The 23,255-nt window shown below is 45.2% G+C and overlaps 1 protein-coding gene across 15 annotated transcripts in view; it reads right to left on the bottom strand.

The window, feature by feature from the left end:
* Nucleotides 1-23,255, bottom strand: part of LOC101105495 (protocadherin gamma-C4) — a 171,618-nt gene that overhangs the window by 94,016 nt on the left and 54,347 nt on the right. Inside the window, exon 1 of one of the 15 annotated variants that reach the window (XM_060415854.1) lies at nt 18,754-21,355. The exons of 11 other annotated variants lie outside the window; for them this stretch is intronic. In XM_060415854.1, coding sequence (XP_060271837.1) covers nt 18,754-21,156 — 2,403 coding nt within the window. In that variant the 5' untranslated portion in view covers nt 21,157-21,355. Of the gene's footprint in view, nt 1-303; nt 2,920-4,896; nt 7,480-14,289; nt 16,936-18,753; nt 21,356-23,255 lie in introns of those variants that run through there. 3 more of the 15 variants (XM_015096094.3, XM_027970334.3, XM_027970337.3) reach the window with 3 other exon arrangements.

Genomic DNA, 23,255 nt, shown 5'->3' with positions numbered 1-23,255 from the left:
CAATCCCTGGTCAGGGAACTAATATCCCACACGCCACCACCGAAAAAAAGAAAAAAAAAAGAAAAAAAATTCTATTTCATGAAAAATTGACCTAAGCCTTCTCTATATACTTTACCTTAAAATATATTTGAATAGTAGAGGGTTTGCAGCATCGTAAACTTTAGTCTTAACAGTAATACCTTTGAGTTTGAAATAGATTTATTTTAGGAATTTTATCAAGAGATGGAATCTAAAATCTCAAAATAACAGTGCTATATTAGAATATATTGGCATACTGGAATATAAAAAGTATTAAGTACTTACCTGTTTAAAAGTGTTCTTATCTGCTTCAACACTAGGAGTTAAAATGCTATCCAATAGCACTGAAGAGTTATCTTTGTTGAGAATATCTTGTGTGGCAGGACAGTGTTTAACAGATGTGAGAAAATTAAGTTCTGGATTAGTTTGATTCCCAGGCACACATAAATTATAGGCATAGGGCAACGTTCCCTCACTGTAGTTATGAGGAATCTCAGGACCAGACTTAGAACAAAGAATAGACCCAAAGAAGCCCCTGGCGCTGGGGCTGGAAGAGCTTCGAAGGCGCACGGCGATGGACAGAATCACTGCCAGGAGGAAGAGCACCGAGATCAAGGCCAAGGCCACCACCAGGTAAAACTGCAGCTCGGCCTGGGGGTCAGACGGCGCGGGCCGGTCACTGAGGTCCGGCAGCGCCTCCTGCAGGCTGTCGGCGAAAACCAGGAGCAGCGTGGCGGTGGCCGAGAGGGGCGGCTGTCCCCCATCGCGCACAGCGACCAGCAGGCGCTGGCGGGCCGCGTCCCTGTCGCCCAAGGCCCGCGCTGTCCGCACCTCGCCCGTGCGTAGCCCCACGCTGAACAGTCCGGGCTCGCTGGCCTGCAGCACGTGGTAGGACAGCCAGGCGTTGTGTCCAGAGTCTGCGTCCACCGCCACCACCTTGGTGACCAGGTAGCCAGGCTGCGCGGCGCGCGGCACCGTGTCGAAGAGCGCCGAGCCGTCGGGCCCCAGCGCCGGGTACAGCACCCTGGGCGCGTTGTCGTTGCGGTCGCCCACCAGCACGCGCAGGCTCACGTTGGCGCTGAGCGCGGGCGAGCCGTGGTCGCGGGCCTGCAGCGTCAGCTCGAAGGCGCGCAGCTGCTCGTGGTCGAAGGCGCGCTGCGCGAACACCACTCCGCTCTGCGGGTTCACGGACACGTATGACGACAGCGCGCGTGGCTCCAGGTCGCTGGCCACGATGGAGTAGGAGACGTGGCCGTTGGGCCCTAGGTCAGGGTCTGAGGCGCTGACCTGCGCGACGGAAACGCCGGGTGGGTTGTTCTCTGCCACGTGGATCACATAGGAAGCCTGGTGGAAAACCGGAGCGTTGTCGTTGACATCGGTGATGCGTAGGGTAATGGTAGTGCTGGAGGAGAGGGGCGGCTTGCCCCGGTCAATGGCTGTGATAGTGACGTTGTATTCCGGAGTCCGTTCTCTGTCCAGGGCCCCATCTGTTACTAACTTGTAGTAACTATTAGAAGAAGAATGAATTTTAAACGGAATGTCTCTACTTAAATTACACGTGACTTCTCCATTTTCCTTGGAATCCTGGTCCCGTGTTTTGAAGAGAGCCACAACCATTCCTGGCGGGGAATCCTCCAAAATCTGATCTGAGAGAGAGGTGATGATTATTTCTGGGCTGTTGTCATTTTCGTCCAAAACCTCTATAATTACTTTACACCGTGTAGAGAGGGATCCTCTGTCCTTTGCTTCCACAACCATGGCGTATCGTCCTACATTTTCAAAATCCAAGGGTTGATGAGTTATGATGTTTCCTGTAGCAGAATCCAGAGAGAACACGTGCCGGGCTGTATCAGCCACACCAAGGAATGAGTAGGTGATCTCTGCATTGAAGCCTTCGTCTTGATCGGTAGCGCTTACCCTCAGCACGAAGGTGCCTGGGGGCACATCTTCCCGAAGGCTGACCTTGTACACATCTTGGCTGAACACAGGGGGATTATCGTTGGCATCCACCACCAGGACTCGGATCTGAGCTGTGCCGCTTTGCGGCGGATCCCCGCTGTCTAAGGCTGTCAACACCAAATGGTGAACGCTTTGGGTTTCTCGGTCCAGGGCTTTCTTCAATACCAGTTCTGGATATCTGCCCCCGTCAGGATTGTCTTTCACCACTAACGAGAAATACTCATTAGGACTTAGTTGGTATTTGCTCAGTGAATTCATACTAATATCGGGATCATCTGCAGGTTCAAGAATTGTTCCAGTCCCCGGGCTGACAGATTCACTGATTTCTAAGTATATTTCATCCTTATGGAATTGAGGAGCATGGTCATTAATATCTTCAACAACCACAATGATATGAAAAATATTTAAAGGATTTTCCACCACGGCTTCCAACTGCAATTCACATCTTCTCTCTTTGCATATCTGCTCACGGTCTATTCGGTCCTTCACAAGTAAGTCCCCGCTCTCCGCGTCTACGTTGAAGAGCAGCTTCTCCGCGCTAACTCGCAGCTTTCGAGCCGACACATCCAGGACACTGAGCCCTAAATCCCTGGCGAGATTCCCTACCACGGAGCCCTTGGCCAGCTCCTCGGGAATCGAGTAGCGGATCTGCTCGCAGAGCGTGGGGTAGAACAAAGGCAGCAGGAAGAGAAACAGTACCTGCCTCCGGTCAGCCGGGCGTGTCTGCGTGCAGCTCCCTCCCATTGCGCGCTCTAGTTCTTGCTGGGTCCCAGTCTTTCTAGTTGGAGAAAGTGCACATGGCACACTGGTAAAGCATTTGGCCCAGGACAGGCGGAACCCCCAGTCTAGGGGCTGAGAATCCTTGTATGCTAGGGAGAATCTGCGCGGCCAGGAGCTCCAGTGTATAAGCGGGTTTCCTTCTCTCTGTGTTGGTAGCTGCGCAGGAAATCCCTGGCTAGAGGCTGAGGAATCCCGGGCTTCAGAGCTTGCCCTGCACTGGCCGACAGCGGCGCCCAGAGGCTTCGTGTGGAACCGTAGCTTACGTTTTCTGCTTTATTTCAGGAAGTCTTTTATTAAAGACAAGGTGATCGCAGCTAAAATATTTGAACCTTATTCCTCCGGTGATTCTGTTTTCTTCATGAAAATTTTTTTCACATGGTCAAAACTATTATATATTGGGTTGACCAAAAGTTTGTAATATCTTACGGGAACACCCGAACGAACTTTTTGGCTAAACCAATATTTTATATGTTAAAAATTTACATAGATTTTGAATAGGGTGAAATAGTTCTTTAAAATATCTAAAAGGCACAGAAGAATGTAGAATGCAAAATAGGTCTCCTATTCCACCTCCTGCTTCTATCCAGTTCTATCCAGAGGCAATCACAGTAGATCCTTTTAAGAGTAAGTTCCCACAAAGGAAAGTACTAAAGATAAGCATGAAAATTATTTTTGGTCTTCAATCTAGCCTTAATCTATCCCCCCATACTTAAGAACTAGAATGCAACCACTTTAATATTCATTACCATCATCTAAGGTGACCTATATTGCTTTTAAATAATCATATTTTAACATAATTGCTAACAATAGCTACCATGCCAAAAGAGTAGGGTTTTTTAAACCTGTGTTTTTTCAAAATAATAGATTATTTGAAATATATGCAGAATAATTTTGACTCTCATGGTCAGAAATTTAAAAGATTCAATTATTTGGAAGTTAAAAAATAAAAGTTATTAACTATAACTCCAAAGATAATAACTATGCTCTTTTTCCACAGACATATCCTTGAACAAAAGTTGAACAACATGGGGAAAAAATCATGGTCTCATAAACACTTTAAAACACATTAGGGCATGATTTGACCTTATGCTACCATATTAGTTTAGAAGAATATTAATAATAAATTAATAGAATAGTAAGAGATCAAACCAAATACATCACTATCATCACTTTAAATGGACTCATCAGTAATTCCACTGACCATCTGTTTAGAATTCTGTGCACTTCTCTGCTTGATTCACTTCTCATGCAGAAATGACTTTAACTTTAAGCTTATTTTGACTGTAAATTTCAGAGTTTTCAGAGTTTCAGGTGGATCTTCCATTCTCTCTATAGTCACTGAAATGACTTTGGCATACATCTTTGCTCCTGTACTTGGGAACATGTACCAATCTATCTCCCTAAATTATGTATATATTTCAGCCTTAGAGACTGGAGAATTTAACAAAAAAGCACAGAGAAAGCAGAACCTCAAGTCTGCTTAACATAATACCTTTTATCGGTTCTCTAGAGTCCCTATAGAACAAGGAAAGTAAAATTAAAATGGTATATCTTCCACATGACAGTATGAAATGAGAATCACAGGCAAAATGGATGCTGCAGTGTTACCAGGTATGATTATACTTCAAAAATTTAAGCACACGTTGTTATGAATTGTTAATGGAATATTACTGAAAATGGGTAGGATTTCCAGTAAGGCTAATGCATTTGTTTCTGACATTTACCTATTCTTACCAGGCCTGACTTCAAAACAAGAGGCAGGCTTGTCTAAGGATTTCAGCGTGTAGCCACCAGGAGAGCACACAAATTGAAAAGACATTTCTGTATGAAAGTCCTCTTAGGAATTGCCAAACAAAACTATAAAACACAAGACTCTGTGAAGCTAAGCATAACAGTCTATGATAATAAACCTTCACTAGGACTAAGTGAATATTTACCAGAAAGTAAAAACATATCAGTCTTAATAACCATCAAGTTCCATTCCTCAATGTTTTAGCAAGAAGTGAATGCCATCGAAATGGAGGAAAAAGTGAAAAAAAAAAAAAAAAGGATTAGGATCCCGCCATCATGCTTCAAACCTAAAGAGTAAAACTAATCATAATTCTTAAAGGTGAGAAAAGGAGCAAAAATAGAACTCACTGGCACCAAAGGGGTATCTTCTACAGGAAACTTCGAATCATCTAACAAAGACAGAGGATCTTTTTTCTCACAGCTCTCCTGGCTGATAAGTGTGTCCGCGTAGTTGGGTTGCGGAAAGATCACATGACTCCTCCGAGAGTCCGCGGTGAGCGAGACCTCGTGCGAATAGGTCTGCAGGAAAGCCCGCACCCCGTCCACGCCCACAAAGTGCGAGGCTGGTACGCCCAATCCGCCTCCGGAAGCCTGGAGCAGACGTGATTTGTGCCAGCCTCTCAGCTTGAGCGCAACCAGTACAATGACAAAGGCGAGGAAGACGCAGGAGACCGCGGCCACCGCCACCACCAGATACAGGGTGAGGTCTGAAGCATCAGAGGCCGGCGGGACCTCCAAGCTGCCCAGATCAGCAAGGACATCAGGAATGCTGTCGGCCACAGCCACGGTGAGCGTGACGGTGGCCGAGAGAGGGGGCTGGCCGTGGTCCTGGACCACCACCACCAGGCTCTGCTTGAGCGCGTCTCTGTCCAGCAGGGCCCGCGCTGTGCGCACCTCGCCCGTGTGCAGCCCCACCAAGAAGAGCCCTGGCTCGCTGGCCTTGAGCAGGCGGTAGGACAGCCAGGCGTTCTGTCCTGAGTCTCTGTCCACTGCCACCACCTTGGTGACCAGATAGCCAGGCTCTGCAGAACGGGGTGCCAGTTCCACGCCTGTGGAGCCATCGGTAGGGAGGGCAGGATACAGGATTTCTGGCGCATTGTCATTCTGGTCCAGCACGAATATGCTCAGTGATACGTTGGAGCTGAGTGGTGGGTCCCCACTGTCAGTGGCTATCACTTGCATCTTCAGATTACGGAACTGCTCATAGTCGAAGGATCGCAGTGCATATAGGACTCCTGTGTCAGAATTGATGGAGACATAGGAGGATAGTGGTGCCCCCTGGATAGTGTCTTCAGCCAGGGAGTAAATAACCTGGGCATTTTCTTTGCTGTCTGGGTCCAGTGCAGTCACTGAGAAGATGGAGGCCCCTCTGGGGTTGTTCTCTGGGATATAGGTAAAGTAGGAGATGTGAGAGAAGGTAGGTGGGTTGTCATTGATATCTGCCACTTGCACGATGAAGTGAGTTTCTGTTGATAGGGGTGGACTTCCTCCATCTGTGGCTCTTAATGTGATATTGTAAGAGGATATCTGTTCCCTGTCAAGAACTTTGTGTGTCACCAATCTATAATAACTATCAATTGATTTTTCTAATTTAAATGGTAGATTCCCCAATATGGAACAGGTGACCTGTCCATTCTGCCCAGAGTCCAGATCATGCACATTTAAAAGAGCTATAACAGTCCCCAGAGGTGAATCTTCCATCAGGGGACTAAACAGAGATGTGATGGTTACTTCTGGACTGTTGTCATTTACATCTTCTATTGTAATCAATACTTTAGCAGTTGCAAGATATGCCCCTCCATCTTCAGCTTGTATTTCTATTTCATAGAAACCTGTTTCTTCGTAATCTAGATCTTCTGATAGCTTTATTTCCCCAGTATTTTTGTTTAGTTGGAATTTCAACAATTGTGTGTCAGGTAGTTTTCGGAATGAATATGTCACTTCTCCATTGGCACCTTCATCCCTGTCGGTGGCGGTGACTGTCAACAGCCGTGAGCCCACAGGCAAGTTCTCCGGAACACTCACTCGGTATTCAGGCAAACTGAAGACTGGTGCATTGTCATTTGTATCGAAAACAGTCACACTGATGAGGACAGTGCCAGATCGGAGAGGGTCTCCCCCGTCGACGGCAGTGAGAACCAGACGGTGCATTGCCTCTTCCTCGCGATCCAGGGCGTGCTCCAGCACCAGCTCAGGGGACTTAACGCCATTGACACGGCTTTGAACTGCCAGAGAGAAGTGCTTATTGGAGCTGAGCTGGTAGCTCTGTAGGGAGTTCACGCCCACATCTGGATCAACAGCTTCCGGGAGAGGAAAACGCATTCCTGGAGCGACGTTTTCATTAATTTTTACATCTAGATTTTCTGCTTGAAATTTTGGTGCATTATCATTGATATCAGTTACTTCTATTTCTACTCCGAAAAGTTTCACCCTGTCTTCCACAAGAATGTTAAAACTCACCAGACACCGCGCGCTCTGAGCGCAGAGCTCCTCCCGGTCTATCCTGTCCGCGGTGACCAAGCTGCCGCTTCGCGGGTTCAGAGCAAAGAGCTGCGTCCTACCTCTGGAAACGATGCGGACTCCTCGCTCCGCTAGCTCCCGGGGCTCCAGTCCCAAGTCTTTGGAGATGTTGCCCACAAAAGAGCCTTTCTCTAACTCCTCGGGAACCGAGTAGCGGATCTGCCGAGCTTCGGTCTCCCACGACAAACAGAGGAGAAGGCAGAGCTGGACCAGCGCGCTGAGGTAGGAGCGATTCCTTTGAGCGGCCATTGTTGTCTGGTGACGGGATTCTCGCTATGTCCTCACTGGGCACGCTGTGTTTTGGCTGGTTCCTTTTTTCTTACTCTGGCTGCAGGAAGTCTCTGCGGCCTGCGCACCTTAAATTCTGAGATGAGTTTCGCTGCAGCCCTGGAGCTGGTTTTCAGGAACCGTGGAGCTTTATGTAGCTGGAGCCCCGAGAATCCGGATTGAGCGCTGGCTGCCCTTCTCTCCTAGTAGGTGAACAGCGGCGCTCAGAGTCCTCAGAAGTTACTGCACCCATTTATGTATGCAATAGAAAACAACGGGAACTCTATTTTTTGTTATATATTTTATTTTATTTTACATTTCTTCTTTGGTTTCTCCACTGATATCTGTAGTTTTCTTGTTGTTTAGTCCCTAAGTCGCGTCCGACTCTTTTGCGACCCCATGGGCTGTAGCCCGCCAGGCTCCTCTGTCCATGGGATTTCCCAGGCAAGAATACTGGAGGTGGATTGCCATTACTCGGTGGAATAAAGTGGAACGAAAGTACTACAGAGTATTAAATAATGGTCGATTAAATTTATATTTGCAACACTTATTTTCCCAATAGAAATATATCCACTTTCAAAGGTAAGTAATGCTTCTTTTATTTCCTATGAGCGTCTAACTATATTCAGAAAAACCTTACAATTTTATTTGAAATTCTGATTTAAATGGTCCAACAGTGTTTAGTAGACATTCATATAGAGATTATTATGATAATCCCTTTTAATTCACTTAAGATTTTTAAGTTTTATGTTGGTTAACTAATTATATTTGTTTAGCATTAAGATTGTGTAAAAAGGCTTTCAAATGTTTCTAAAATAGTTTTATTGTGCCTCAATGAATTTTTTTGGAAAATGTATTTTTATTATAGGTTATTAGAAGTTAACTTGACCCAAATGAGTTGAGCTGGTAGTCACAAACTAAAAGGAACATGTCTCTATTGCAATGGGAAGAGAATACATACAAGTGCTATAAAACGATTTTTAAAAACAGAGTTAGAAATGGTGATGTGGGTTTTTAAAGAAATAAGCATATCAAATGACCTGTTTTCACCAGGGTGTTGATGGCACTATAAATAATCTCTTTGCATTTTATATGAAAGTCCAAAATATACTGGCCCACACATCTTCAGGTGTATATTCCCATCAATCCAGTAGTAGGTCTCTCCTCAAAGATGAGGAGTTTGGAGGTTCACTTCTTTCATAAAGAGAGAACAGGTTCTTTAGAAACATTTATGTCACTATGCCCCCCCATTAAACTCTTTAAAGATTTTGTCTTTTGTCTTCAAAGATAATCAGAGTCAGAGATTGTGCACAGAGCACAATGACATTTCATTTGCTTTCTGGGAAATTCCTTATCTTCAATGAAAAGGAAAAAAGATTTGGAAAGAATATAATTTGAGTACCAAGAAAAATATATATAAAAGAAAAACCAGAAGGACCAAAAATTGAAGAGAGAAATTCCTCTAGGGTAGTTAGTATTAAGATTTGGGGCCCATAGCAACACTTGGCAATAGAATGAAAGTTTTTACTCCTCTGCCAGGAAAACTGCATACATCTGTAACTTTGCATGCAATTTCAGGGATTCATGGATCTGCTACGTCCCCTCAAATGCTTACAGTTTTATTTATATTTTTAAAATCTAATTTTATTTTGTTTTTGGCTGCACCATGCAGGATCTTAGTTCCCTGACTAAGGGTTGAAATCCTACCTCCTGTATTGGAAGCACAGAGTCTTAACCACTGGGCTGCCAGGGAAGTCCCAACAGTTTTTAAAAATGTTAAAATAAATGAAGATACTAGAATGCACATACAGAATTATCTGCAACACATGTTTCTTTGATATGAGTATCTGCTTTGATATTTAAGGAGTATTTGAATATTATTAAACTTCAAATTATTTATTTACTTGGTAAGAAGCCAAGACCACAGCCTGTTTTGCTAACTTAGGCTTGAAAAGATATCTCCAATTTAGTTACATCCTTTCTGAATTACAGAGCAACTTATGAACAAAATGAGTGTTGAAAATGTAGTCAGTAAAAACTGAAAAGACAAGACAGTGATTAGTTATGGATTTTCTAAATATGATTCTAGATGTAAAAGTGAAATAGTACCCCCAAAATATGAAAAAAATAGAATATTACAGAAGAAAAAAATGAAACTTACCGGTGTTAGGGTCTCAGGATGTGTAGCCAAGTCATTCCCACTATGAAGTGGAATTAGGGCCCCAGGAGAATCACCACACACTATGTCTTGAGTGGGATCCAATGGCTCACTACATCTTAGAAAATTAAACTCTGTCTTTCCAGTATGGGCAACGCACAGATTGTACGAATAAGGTAAAGTTCCTTCACTGTAGTTGCGAGGAACCACCGGTCCAGACTTGACACAGAGACCAGGCTTAAAGCAGCCCCAAGCAGCAGGGCTGGAGGAGCGTCGCAGGTGCAGGGCGACCGCCAGAATCACTGCCAGGAGGAAGAGCACCGAGATCAAGGCCAAGGCCACCACCAGGTAAAACTGCAGCTCGGCCTGGGGGTCAGACGGCGCGGGCCGGTCACTGAGGTCCGGCAGCGCCTCCTGCAGGCTGTCGGCGAAAACCAGGAGCAGCGTGGCGGTGGCCGAGAGGGGCGGCTGTCCCCCATCGCGCACAGCGACCAGCAGGCGCTGGCGGGCCGCGTCCCTGTCGCCCAAGGCCCTCGCCGTGCGCACCTCGCCCGTGCGCAGCCCCACGCTGAACAGTCCGGGCTCGCTGGCCTGCAGCACGTGGTAGGACAGCCAGGCGTTGTGTCCAGAGTCTGCGTCCACCGCCACCACCTTGGTGACCAGGTAGCCGGGCTGCGCGGCGCGGGGCACCGTGTCGAAGAGCGCCGAGCCGTCGGGCCCCAGCGCCGGGTACAGCACCCTGGGCGCGTTGTCGTTGCGGTCGCCCACCAGCACGCGCAGGCTCACGTTGGCGCTGAGCGCGGGCGAGCCGTGGTCGCGGGCCTGCAGCGTCAGCTCGAAGGCGCGCAGCTGCTCGTGGTCGAAGGCGCGCTGCGCGAACACCACTCCGCTCTGCGGGTTCACGGACACGTAGGACGACAGCGCGCGCGGCTGCAGGTCGCTGGCCACGATGGAGTAGGAGACATGGCCATTGGGCCCTAGGTCAGGGTCGGAGGCGCTGACTTGCGCGATGGGAGCTCCAGGCGGGTTGTTTTCTGGCACGTGGACCACGTAGGAGGCCTGGTGGAAAACCGGAGCGTTGTCGTTTATGTCCGTGATGTGTAGGGTAATGGTAGTGCTGGAGGAGAGAGGAGGCTTGCCCCGGTCGGTGGCTGTGATGGTGACGTTGTATTCCGGAGTCTGCTCTCGGTCTAGATCCCCATCTGTCACCAGCTTGTAGTAATTATTATTAGAAGAAGAAATCTTGAAAGGAACATCTCTTCCGACATGACAGGTGACTTCACCGTTTCCTCCAGAATCCCGGTCCCGTGTTTTGAAAAGGGCAACAACCATTCCTGGTAGAGAACCCTCCAAAATCTGATCAGAGAGAGAAGTAATGATTATTTCCGGGATGTTGTCGTTTTCATCGAGGATATCTATGATTACTTTACATTGGGAAGAGAGACCACCTCCGTCCTTTGCTTCCACTTCCATGGTGTATCTTTCTATATCCTCAAAATCCAATGACTGGTTATTCTTAATCATGCCTGTTTTCTCATCCAATGAGAACTTGTGTCTTGTACTCTGAGCAGTGCTCCTGAAGTAGTAGTTTATTTCAGCATTGGCCCCCTCATCCTGGTCAGTGGCTGTCACCAGCAACACGGAGGACCCAGGGGGTAGATTTTCACTAACGCTAAGTCTATATTCATCTTGGCTGAACACCGGGGGGTTATCATTGGTGTCCTTGACAGAGATTTCTATTTGAGCGGTGGCACTTCGTGGAGGGTCCCCTCCATCCCAGGCAGTCAATATCAAGCTATGGGATCGCTGCTCTTCTCGGTCTAGGGGTTTCTCCAAGGATAATTCTGGGTATCTGCCACCGTCAGAATTAACTCTAACCATTAATGAGAAATAAGGGTTAGGATTTATCTGATAATCTTTAACTGAGTTCATGTTTATATCGGGGTCAGTGGCAGGGTCCAGGGATATTCGTGCACCTGCGGATACAGATTCAAAAATGTCTAAATGTATTTTCTTTTTATCGAATTGAGGAGCATGGTCATTAATATCCTCAACAACCACAATGATATGAAAAATATTTAAAGGATTTTCCACCACGGCTTCCAACTGCAATTCACATCTTTTTCTCTCTTTGCATATCTGCTCACGGTCTATTCGGTCCTTTACAAGTAAGTCCCCGCTCTCCGCGTCTACGTTGAAGAGCGGCTTCTCCGCGCTAACTCGCAGCTTTCGAGCCGACACATCCAGGACACTGAGCCCTAAATCCCTGGCGAGATTCCCTACCACGGAGCCCTTGGCCAGCTCCTCGGGAATCGAGTAGCGGATCTGCTCGCAGAGCGCGGGGTAGAACAAAGGCAGCAGGAAGAGAAACAGTACCTGCCTCCAGTCAGCCGGGCGTGTCTGCGTGCAGCTCCCTCCCATTGCGCGCTTTAGTTCTCGGTGGGTCCCAATCTTTCCGAAAAGCCAAAGAAACTGCAGTTCATGGCATCACTAGAAGAACTTTCGGCCCAGGACAGGCGGAGCTGGGAATCCGTTTGTGCTGGGCACAGAGTGCCCAGCCAGGAGCCTGGGTGTGTGAGCGGGTTTCCTTCTCTCTGTTGGTAGCTGCGCTGGAAATCCCAGCCTAGAGGCTCAGGAATCTCGGGTGTCAGCGCTAGCCCTGCACTGGCCGACAGCGGCGCCCAGAGGCCTCGTGTGGGATCGCAGTCTCACATTTTCGTCTTGAGACAATTTCTCTCCAGAATGTGTTGTTTTTCAGACGGTAGGTTGTGTCCAACTCTTTGCGACCCCATGGCCTGTAGCCCGCCAGGATCTTCTATCCATGTTTTTTTTTTCCAAGCAAGAATACTGGAGTAGGTTGCCATTTCCTTCTCCGGGGAATCTTCCTGGACCAGGGATCGAATCGGTGTCTCCTGCATTGGCAGGCGGATTCTTTACGACTGAGCCACCAAGGAAGCCCAGAATATATATCTATCTAAAGATATATAGTTATGTAATTGCCCAAGTTTTAGTTTCAGTAAAGTATATAGGCAGTGTCTTTATACTTAAGTTTTTCAAGAAGTTTACTGTGGAAAATTTCAAACTTATAAAAGAAGTTAGGGAGCATTATTATTGAATCTTCATTTACCCCTCACCCAACTGCATAGATGATCAATATGTAGTATTCTTTACTACATATTCCATTACCTCATTGTTTTGAAGATATCCAAGATATTGTAATTAACTCTTCTTTAAAGACAAGACATTAATATGGGGAAGAATTTTATCCTTAAGCTTATTATATAAACTGTTTACCAATGCAAAAGTCCTGCCTGATTTAAGAAAACAAGAACTCAGCATTTTCCACAGTCTGCCCAATCATCCATCCAAAGAGCCTTGTGGACTGTTTTTAAAGACAAATCACCTTTTATGGCAGAGAATAGTAGTCACCTACCATGATATACAGTCTTCATAAATATTTCTGTTATTACTTTTTTCACATTAACACATATTTTAGTATTTATGTATAACAAGTACTAAAGGTTACTCCCCAAGACAGAAACCTTAAATGATAGTTTTCCTATTGCATGGTTAAAAATATGACCCTGAGCAATGTATTTTGTCTTTCCTACTTGTTTAGGAATAAAGAGCATTTGAAATAATTAAAACATCTGTATGATGGACAGACATATTTAGCCCTTATATTCAGCATGTTTAAAGTAGAATTTTGAGTCAATTTCAAATATTGTTTTCAAAGTCTCCTACAATGTCATTTATTACTTGATATCACATTGTGTTAAAAATCACATTACATAATAATTATTTTCTTTATATCTAAAAGCCAGTGACTATTCTTAGAACCTCCCTAGTAGTTCCTGAGAATATTTTCCTAAAGCATCTCCCATATCCAAATTTATTTCTAGCCTCAAAGGTTGTAGTGTTGAATCATAAGTAACAGTTGAAGAATAATTTTTATTTCCCATGTTTTGTCTTCTCATGGGGTCCAATCTACGAAACTGCTCTTCAGCAAATATAAACTATAGCAGAGTTTCAAACCATTAATAATTATAGTATTAAGAGGGTGAGAACCAATGGTATTAAAATTTTTCACCAAAATTAAATGTTTATTGTTTAAAAAGAGCATTTTTTCACCATTAAAAGAATAAAACATACTGTATGAGGATATGGAAATAATCACTGAAGCTTGAATCATCCTCAGAAATGATCTCTAAATGCAAACAACTTCTACAAACATGTGACCTGAAACACATCACCTCTAAAGGGTGTTCCCTGGTCACAGAAACAGAAGAGAAGCACTGAATTTGAGCTTTCACTTAGTTCTCCAAATAGAATGTATTTCTTATTAACTTACCCTTACAAAAATAGCACCAGCTGTAGACATGTTTTTAGAGTAAGAATTTCACAATGCAGCCATTGCAGACAACAAAAATAATAAATTTCAGGAATAGAAACCTGCCCTAAGAATTAGTAGTGAACTGTGGTCACCACTCAAGCAACCTTAGCCAAAGTGCCATGCCCAGTGCCTGATGATGAGGGCTGTCCCAAGAGGGTTTCCACTGACTCTAGGTTAATTATTATGAAAAAGCAAAGATTGTTTCAACAATGTAATCAATGCCTCCTATATTGTTGTTCAGTCACTAAGTCGCGTCTGACTCTTATAGGTGTTAGAGCAAAAAATTAGGCTTAGTGAAAATTTAAATGTATGGTGAGAAATATGTTAATATCAACTTACCTTAAATGAAAGCACTTAAAGAGAAAACCAACTTTTTTTAAAGTAAAGAAAAAGTCGAACTCACTGGAACGAAAGGGGTGTCTTCTATAGGAAACCTGGAATCATCTGAAACACACAAAGGCTCGCTTTTCTCACAGCTTTCCTGACTGATGAGCGTGTCCGCATAGTTTGGCTGCGGGAATATCACGTGACTCCTCCTTGAGTCCGCAGTGAGCGAGACCTCGTGCGAATAGGTCTGCAGGAAAGCCCGAACCCCGTCCACGCCCACAAACTGAGACGCCGGCACGCCAGCCAACCCACTGTCTGAAGTCTGGAGCAGACGCGACACGTGCCAGTGCCTCAGCCTAAGCGCCAGTAGCACAATGACAAAGGCGAGGAAGACACAGGAGACCGCGGCCACCGCCACCACCAGGTAGAGTGTGAGGCCGGAGTCCTCGGGGTTGGCAGGAGAGTCAAGGTTGCCTAGATCAGCCAGGACGTCGGGGATGCTGTCAGCCACAGCCACCGTGAACGTGACGGTGGCAGAGAGAGGGGGCTGGCCGTGGTCCTGGACTGCCACCACCAAGCTCTGCTTGATCGCATCTCTGTCTAGCAGGGCCCGCGCCGTGCGCACCTCGCCCGTGTGCAGCCCCACAGAGAAGAGTCCTGGCTCGCTGGCCTTCAGCAGGCGGTAGGACAGCCAGGCGTTCTGTCCTGAGTCTCTGTCCACTGCCACCACCTTGGTCACCAGGTATCCTGGCTCTGCAGAACGGGGTGCCAGCTCCACGCCTGTGGAGCCATCGGTAGGGAGGGCAGGATACAGGATTTCTGGCACGTTGTCGTTCTGGTCCAGCACAAATATGCTCAGTGATACGTTGCTGCTGAGTGGTGGGTCCCCACTGTCGCTTGCCCTCACCTGCATTTGAAGATCTCGAAACTGCTCATAGTCGAAGGAGCGCAGTGCGAATAGCACACCAGTATCCGAGTTGATAGAAACATAGGAGGAGAGAGGCGCCCCTTGGATGGTGTCTTCCTCTAGGGAGTAAATAACTCGAGCATTCTCATTGCTGTCTGGGTCATGGGCTGTCACAGAGAAGATGGAGGTGCCTCTGGGGTTGTTCTCTGGGAGGTAGACAGAGTAGGAGGTTTGAGAGAAGGAGGGTGGATTGTCGTTGACGTCAACCACGTGCAGGATGATGTGAATTTCCGTGGACTGAGGCGGTGTTCCTCTATCTGTTGCAGTCACTGTGATATTATATTCAGAGGTTTTTTCTCGGTCAAGATTTTGGACTGTCAGCAATCTATAATAGTCTTCTACTGACTTTTCTAACTGAAAAGGTAGAATCTCCTCGATGGAACAGACAACTTGTCCATTCTTACCAGAGTCCCGGTCATGAGCATTGAAAAGAACGATTATTGTTCCTTGAGGAGCATCTTCCCTCACTGGACTAAATAACGATGTAATGGTCACTTCAGGCCTATTATCATTGACATCTTCTACTGAAATGAGTACTTTAGTCCGATCCTTCAATGCCCCACCATCTTCTGCCTGTATTTCCATGTCATAAAATGCACATTCTTCATAATCTAAACTCTTTGCTGTTGATATTTCGCCAGTATTTTCATTCAGCTGGAATAATGGAGATTGTTTTTCACTAATTTTCCAGAATTTATAAGCCACTTCCCCGTTGGTTCCTTCATCCGGGTCGCTAGCGCTTACAGTAAGCAGCCGGGTCCCCGGGGGCACGTTCTCTGGGACTTTCACTCGGTAAATCGGTTGAGCAAAAACCGGGGCATTGTCGTTTGTATCCAACACTGTCACTCGGATGTGCACTGTGCTGGAGCGACGCGGTTCGCCTCCGTCCGTGGCGATGAGGACCAGGTAGTGAGCAGCCTCCTCCTCGCGGTCCAGGGCGCGCTCCAGCACCAGCTCTGGGCTTACAGCTCCGTCGTCTCCAGTTTGCACGTCCAGGGAGAAGTGGTTATTGGGGCTGAGCTGGTAGCTCTGCAGGGAATTCAAGCCCACATCCGGGTCCACAGCCTCTGGCAGTGGATAACGTGTTCCCGGCAGAGCGATTTCGTTAATTTTTACTTCCAGATTTTCGACCTGGAATTTCGGGTTATTATCGTTGATATCAGTGACTTCTATTTCTATTCCGTGAAGTTGCACCCTGTCTTCAACCAGGACTTTAAAGTTCACCAGACACCGCGCGCTCTGAGCGCAGAGCTCCTCCCGGTCTATCCTGCCTGCGGTGACCAAGCTGCCGCTTCGTGGATTTAGAGCAAACAGCTGCGTCCTACCTCTGGAGACGATGCGGACTCCCCGCTCTGCCAGCTCGCGGAGCTCCAGCCCCAGGTCCTTGGAGATATTCCCCACGATGTAGCCTTTTTCTGTCTCTTCAGGTACCGAGTAGCGGATCTGGCTCGCCCCCGTCTCCCACAGCATCCCCAGGAAAAGGCAGAAAAGGAACATTCTTCTGCGGTGCAGGCGATTCTTTGGAGCGGCCATTGTTGCTTCTCTAAAGGTTTTCCCCTCAGAATACTTCCTGTGAACGCTGATTCCTTAGCTTCTGTTTTCCTCCTGCAAATTAGGGCGATTTTTTTTTTCTCAGGAGAAACCCGTAGTGCCCCAAGTTCAGAGGCTGAGTTACTCTACAGCCCCGGAGTCTGTTTGTGGGATCCGAGCGGCTTTGTGGAGTTGCAGACCCTAATACCGGACCGAAAGCTGACTGAGCTTTTCTTAGAGTTGGTGAACAGCGGCGCTCAGAGTCCTAAGCCGTTACTACACCCACTGAGATGCGAAATACTTTTGCTATAGATGACTGACAAAACACTACTCTCTTACTATTATGATTTTAGATTTCTCTGCGTCGTGCATTTATATTTCAAAAGCAATGACCACTTGTGGATATTTTAGTTGGAAATGAAATGACATGAAATTTCTATTAAATGTCATTAATATCAGACAACCTTACTATCATTTTTTATAGCATTTTGCTCTTTCTAGATATATAAATTATTCAAATTTCATTTTTTATAATGTTTCAACTGTTTTCTATAGGTTGTTATTTTCTGAAGTAATTAAAATGTGCAATCCTCTTTGGAAATATATCCATATTTTCTTATTTTATATGTACATTTATATTTACATAATTATATTGAATGAATATATAGATTACTCAATTTGAAGCTGTTTTATAAGACATCCACTTTCATGGTGAGAATCCTGGAGTAAAGTTTCCTTAAGATTTTGTTTACAAAATTTAATTACATAATGGTACTAAATTTTCTCATCTAATATTGCTAAACTTTAAGTAGGTTGGGATTTTTAAAATTTACATAGTTATGGTTGTTAAACTTTTAAGCTATTTTGATTTTTAAAATATTTAGTTTTCTATGTGAATTCATAGTGCATGCACAGCCTACAGCATTTGGAAGATTCAAATAACATACACTGAAAAGTAAGTTTCCATTTCAGTTTTTTCACCAAGAAATTATCAATATTAATATAATCTTAAACTTCTTATTATAAGGGTCATCTAAATTAGTAATTTGAGGGGAAAAGAAACACAAGATGTAGAACAAATTAAGTACCACAATAAGAAATTTCTTTCAGCAATTTGTAAAGAAATTATTTACTGAAGCAGTTCCTAACAGAAAACAAGCAAAAGACAGATGCTTATGTAATGGCATCTTTTATGTGCTTGAAATTAGTAGATTTTTGCCTTAAAAATAATTCAGAATTCTCCTTCCCTCCTACAGACAGAACGATGAGAAAACCTCTAGTCACCTAGTGTTTAGGGCTCCAAGTAATAAGACAAATACAGTGACTTTCCCCTTTCTGCTTCAAAAAAATAGGTCAGGTGTGAGAGCAAGTGATACAGGGAGCAGCATTTCCTTTTCTCTTTTCAAGTATCTCCTTCTGTTAACTATAAAGAAGAGGATTTTGCATTCAAGGAAATTTGAAGGAACTTAGATAATGACTTGGACTTTCTGATGAGTTCACTGAGTCTCTCTCACACAGTACTTTTTCTTTAAATTTTAAGGACTTCAAAGACTCACAGATAGGTAGATTTAAGGAACTAGACATGAGGAATAAATATAAGCAAGAGATGTAAACTGTACCAGTGAAATTGGTAAAGGAAGATATCTAGTAGTAGCTTTTTTGCTTTAAAGAATGAATTGACTACCTAGTTTAAATTTAATGTTTACTTATATATATCAAACATCTAAATATGCTAAATGAAGAATAAAAAAGCAATGGGTAAATTTCATTAGATTAGAAAAGAGATAAGAAATTGGCAAAAAGACTTTTGTTGTGAAGCATAGAGCATACTCTCTCAACTTGGTAAATCTTAACTGAGTAAGATATTATGTCACATACCTATTCTGAATTAACCATTCCCCTTGAAGGCTGGATATACAGCTTTCGGATGAGCTCTAATTATTCCTAAGCAACTCGTTAGACTTAAAAATGCAATATATTTTCATGTGAATAAAAAAAATTGCAAAGATGATGAAAAGGAGTAGATACTTAAATGGAACTCACCGCCATTAGAGTTTCGGGATGGGAAGTCGGCTCACTGGAATTACATAGTGGAAATAAGGCCCCAGACGAATCACCACAAAGTATATCTTGTCCTGAACTCAACTGCTCACTACATTTTAGAAAATTAAACTCTGTCTTTCCAGTATGGGCAACGCACAGATTGTACGAATAAGGTAAAGTTCCTTCACTGTTTCGAGGAACCACCGGTCCAGACTTGACACAGAGACCAGGCTTAAAGCAGCCCCAAGCAGCAGGGCTGGAGGAGCGTCGCAGGTGCAGGGCGACCGCCAGAATCACCGCCAAGAGGAAGAGCACCGAGATCAAGGCCAAGGCCACCACCAGGTAAAACTGCAGCTCGGCCTGGGGGTCAGGGGGTGCCGGGCGGTCACTGAGGTCCGGCAGCGCCTCCTGCAGGCTGTCGGCGAAAACCAGGAGCAGCGTGGCGGTGGCCGAGAGGGGCGGCTGTCCCCCATCGCGCACAGCGACCAGCAGGCGCTGGCGGGCCGCGTCCCTGTCGCCCAAGGCCCTCGCCGTGCGCACCTCGCCCGTGCGCAGCCCCACGCTGAACAGTCCGGGCTCGCTGGCCTGCAGCACGTGGTAGGACAGCCAGGCGTTGTGTCCAGAATCGGCGTCCACTGCCACCACCTTGGTGACCAGGTAGCCGGGCTGCGCGGCGCGCGGCACCGTGTCGAAGAGCGCCGAGCCGTCGGGCCCCAGCGCCGGGTACAGCACCCTGGGCGCGTTGTCGTTGCGGTCGCCCACCAGCACGCGCAGGCTCACGTTGGCGCTGAGCGCGGGCGAGCCGTGGTCGCGGGCCTGCAGCGTCAGCTCGAAGGCGCGCAGCTGCTCGTGGTCGAAGGCGCGCTGCGCGAACACCACTCCGCTCTGCGGGTTCACGGACACGTAGGACGACAGCGCGCGTGGCTCCAGGTCGCTGGCCACGATGGAGTAGGAGACATGGCCGTTGGGCCCTAGGTCGGGGTCAGAGGCCCTGACTTGCTCGATGGAAGCTCCAGGCGGGTTGTTTTCTGGCACGTGGACGACGTAGGAGGCCTGGTGGAAAACCGGAGCATTGTCGTTGACATCAGTAATATGCAAGGTAACACTTGTATGGGTGCAGAGAGGCGGCTTGCCCTTGTCAGTGGCTATGATGGTGACATTGTACTCCGGGATCTGCTCTCGGTCCAGGATCCCGGCTGTTACCAACTTGTATGAATTTTTGGAGGAAGAGATTATCTGAAAAGGTACTTTACCCTCTAATCGACAATTAACCTCCCCATTCTCCCCGGAATCTCTGTCATGTATTTTGATCAAAGCAATCAGAGTTCCCGGCACTGCGTTTTCCAGAATCATTTCGACTAGAGAATGGAATGTAATATCTGGTCTGTTGTCATTTTCATCTTGAATGCTAATTTCAACTGTACACTGTGCAACCAGTCCTCCGCCATCCCTCCCTTCCACCACAATGGAATATTCTTTGATTTCTTCGAAATCCAGTGTTTTTAGCGTTGTAATTTCCCCACTCTTTGAATTCAGACCGAAGACTTGCCCGGTCCTGTAGAAGGAATAAGCAATTTCTGAGTTGACGCCCTCGTCCTGATCGGTGGCTGACACCTGCAACACAGTGGTGCCTGGGGGCACGTTTTCTCCAAGGCTGACTCTGTACACGTCCTGGCTAAATACCGGGGGGTTATCATTGGCATCAGTGACCTGGATCTGGAGCTCAGTAGTGCCACTTAAGGGTGGATCGCCACCGTCTGAGGCAGTCAGGACTAAACGATGGTAACTCTGTTGTTCCCGGTCTAAGGGTTTCTCCAATACCAGTTCCGGGAATTTACTACCATCTTGTTTTTCCTTATTTATCAACGAGAAACTAGGGCTAAGAGAAAGTTTATAAGTCTGCAGAGAGTTTAAGCCAATGTCTGCATCTTCCGCGACTTCTAATATAAATCGCGTGCCTGGCGGCGTAGACTCACTTATTTGCAGCTCAAAGGAATTTTGCGAGAATTTTGGCGTGTGGTCATTGACATCCTCGATCTCTACATTCACGTGATAAAAGTTCAATGGATTTTCAGCAACAACCTCAAATTCCAGAGCACAAGCTGACTTCTTCCCGCATATCTGCTCCCGGTCTAGCCTGCTGCTCACAAGTAACTCCCCGCTCTCCGCGCTCACAGTGAAGTAAGGCTTCTCCGAACTGACGCGCAGTTTTCGAGTCGGTAACTCGTGGACACTGAGTCTCAGGTCCTTGGCGAGATTCCCCACCACCGAGCCCTCGGGCATCTCCTCGGGAATCCTGTAGTGGATTTGGTCAGAGAGCGCCAGGCAGAACAAAGACAGCAGGAACGGAAAGAGCACTGGCCGCCTCTCAGCCCAGCCGCTCTTCCCAGCGCAGCTCCCCATCCCTCTTGCTTCCACCACCACCCGCCCCACCCCTCCCGCCTTAGTTTGCTCACCGGCCTGGAGACGCCGGATTATAAATAATGGCTATGTTGCAGTCGTCCGGAGCTCCCAACAGCTCTTTGAGGGTTAGGGAGGGTTTCTTCTCTAGAGAAGGAAACGGTGGAAAGGCTTACACTAGCGAGTCTGAGCCAGAGAACTTGAGCTGCGGCTGCGCGAGGAAGTCCCCTGTACCAAGTTCTCCACTTTGGCCAACAGCGGCGCCCAGAGTCCGCACTGGGAAACTGCAGCCCCTGAAGCTTCAGTTTAACCAGCTTTCATAATTATAAACTTGTGGGCCTAACTTAACAATCCATTTTTTAATGCTAATATATTTAATATTTTAAATCATCAAGACTTATTTAAAGTCTTTTTTCTAAATTGTTAGAAATATCATGTTGGGTTTGTTTACAAAGTCAATATATATTGGTCCATTTATTTCACCATTCTGCAAACATACACTGAACTTTTGCTTTGTGCTAAGCACTGTCCCTGTCAGTGGCAATATAACAGTGAATAAGACACAGGTCTTGCTCTCAGAGAGTTTGTTGTCTACAAATTCCATGACTCATTTCTGTTAATTAGCTATGATATATAAAAAAATTTAAAGCTTCTTTCATTAATTCCTATGTTTACCTCACATGTCTACCTAATCATTGCTACTTCATGTCACATATATTAGAGAACATCAATACTGTTGAAAATTATTTTGTAAAGTTGTGTAATTTTGTACCAATCCTCAAACATCTCCTCTGATAGATATATCAACATTCTCTTTACAAAATAATTTCTTTTTACTCTTCTAACTCAAGAAGTAGTTATTCAAAAAAACTGTCCCTATGATGTAGTCAGAGATTATTTGGTGTACCTCCTACTTCATTTCTCAGAATTAACTGGCTTATGTCATACCCAACATCTTATATAAATTCACCCTTAAAATGTATTGAAATACTTGTCTGTCCTTCAATACAAAGTCACAAAGGGATATTCTAGTAGAATGCATCACTTCCTTATCTATGTATACATGTTATACTGAAGCAATGGCTTCAGAATTGGAGGAACTGAGTTCATGGTAAATTTATTTATATAAATTCACTGAATATAGTGACATTTGTTCTAATTATTTTACTCCATTGGTTATTATTATTATTATTTGCAATTAGTGAATGCTTTCAGCAAGAGTACTGGGGCAACTTTCCATTTACTTTTTAAATTTGCAAAGTGTCAACAAAATAGTTGTCTCCACAAGTGACTGTACACCTAAACACTACAGAATATAAAGCTAATTCCTACCATTATCTATGGATTGGAGGAAACACAGCACAATCCCTCAGAAATGTCTTTTTAGTTGATAACAAATAATTCATTGAACTTTCCACTCTCATCTAATGACAAATCAACCATTCATTTTATTTAAATGCTATAACAAGGGATGCAGAAGTCCAAATTGAATCATTTTTAATTGAACTGATTGGCTTGTTTAAAATTTGTGTACATGTAACTTCTTTTCATAAAACTAACACTCTCAAACTCTAACCATAAGAACACGGCACATTTCACATGACTGTACCGTCAAAACAGCTCATTGGAATTCTAATGAAATGTGTTCTTCTGCACTTTACAGAGGTCATTTTCAACGATTTTAAGATGACATTTTATTTCATATTTGATGGGGAGGGCAATGGCCATTTTAGGCTTTAGATGCCATGTCTCCATTGGTATGAGTCCTGGGTGAACACTGACACACACACAACATTTAGGAACCAGTCTTACCTAGCACCACCCTTTAAAATATGTTTGCTTTGAAATACAAGAAGTATTAAAGCTTTGAAGGGTACTGATACAGACACAGAGCTCATAAAAGAGGTTTAAACTGAAGAAATTTTCAAGAACCTAGTTTTAGGTGAAATTCTAAGAATCCTAAAAATTCTGAGATGTCTTTTACTTTTACTAAGCTAATACAACGGTTTAGAAACCTCAATAATTTTTGTAAGTTCTGATTTATATATACCTTTATGTGTCTATACATATACATGTATACACACACACACACATATTCCTAT

This window comes from Ovis aries, chromosome 5 (assembly GCF_016772045.2).
Source record: "Ovis aries strain OAR_USU_Benz2616 breed Rambouillet chromosome 5, ARS-UI_Ramb_v3.0, whole genome shotgun sequence".
Lineage (NCBI taxonomy): Eukaryota > Metazoa > Chordata > Mammalia > Artiodactyla > Bovidae > Ovis > Ovis aries.
The sequence above is the reverse complement of the archived record's forward strand: the minus strand, read 5'-3'. Positions and strand labels throughout refer to the sequence as shown.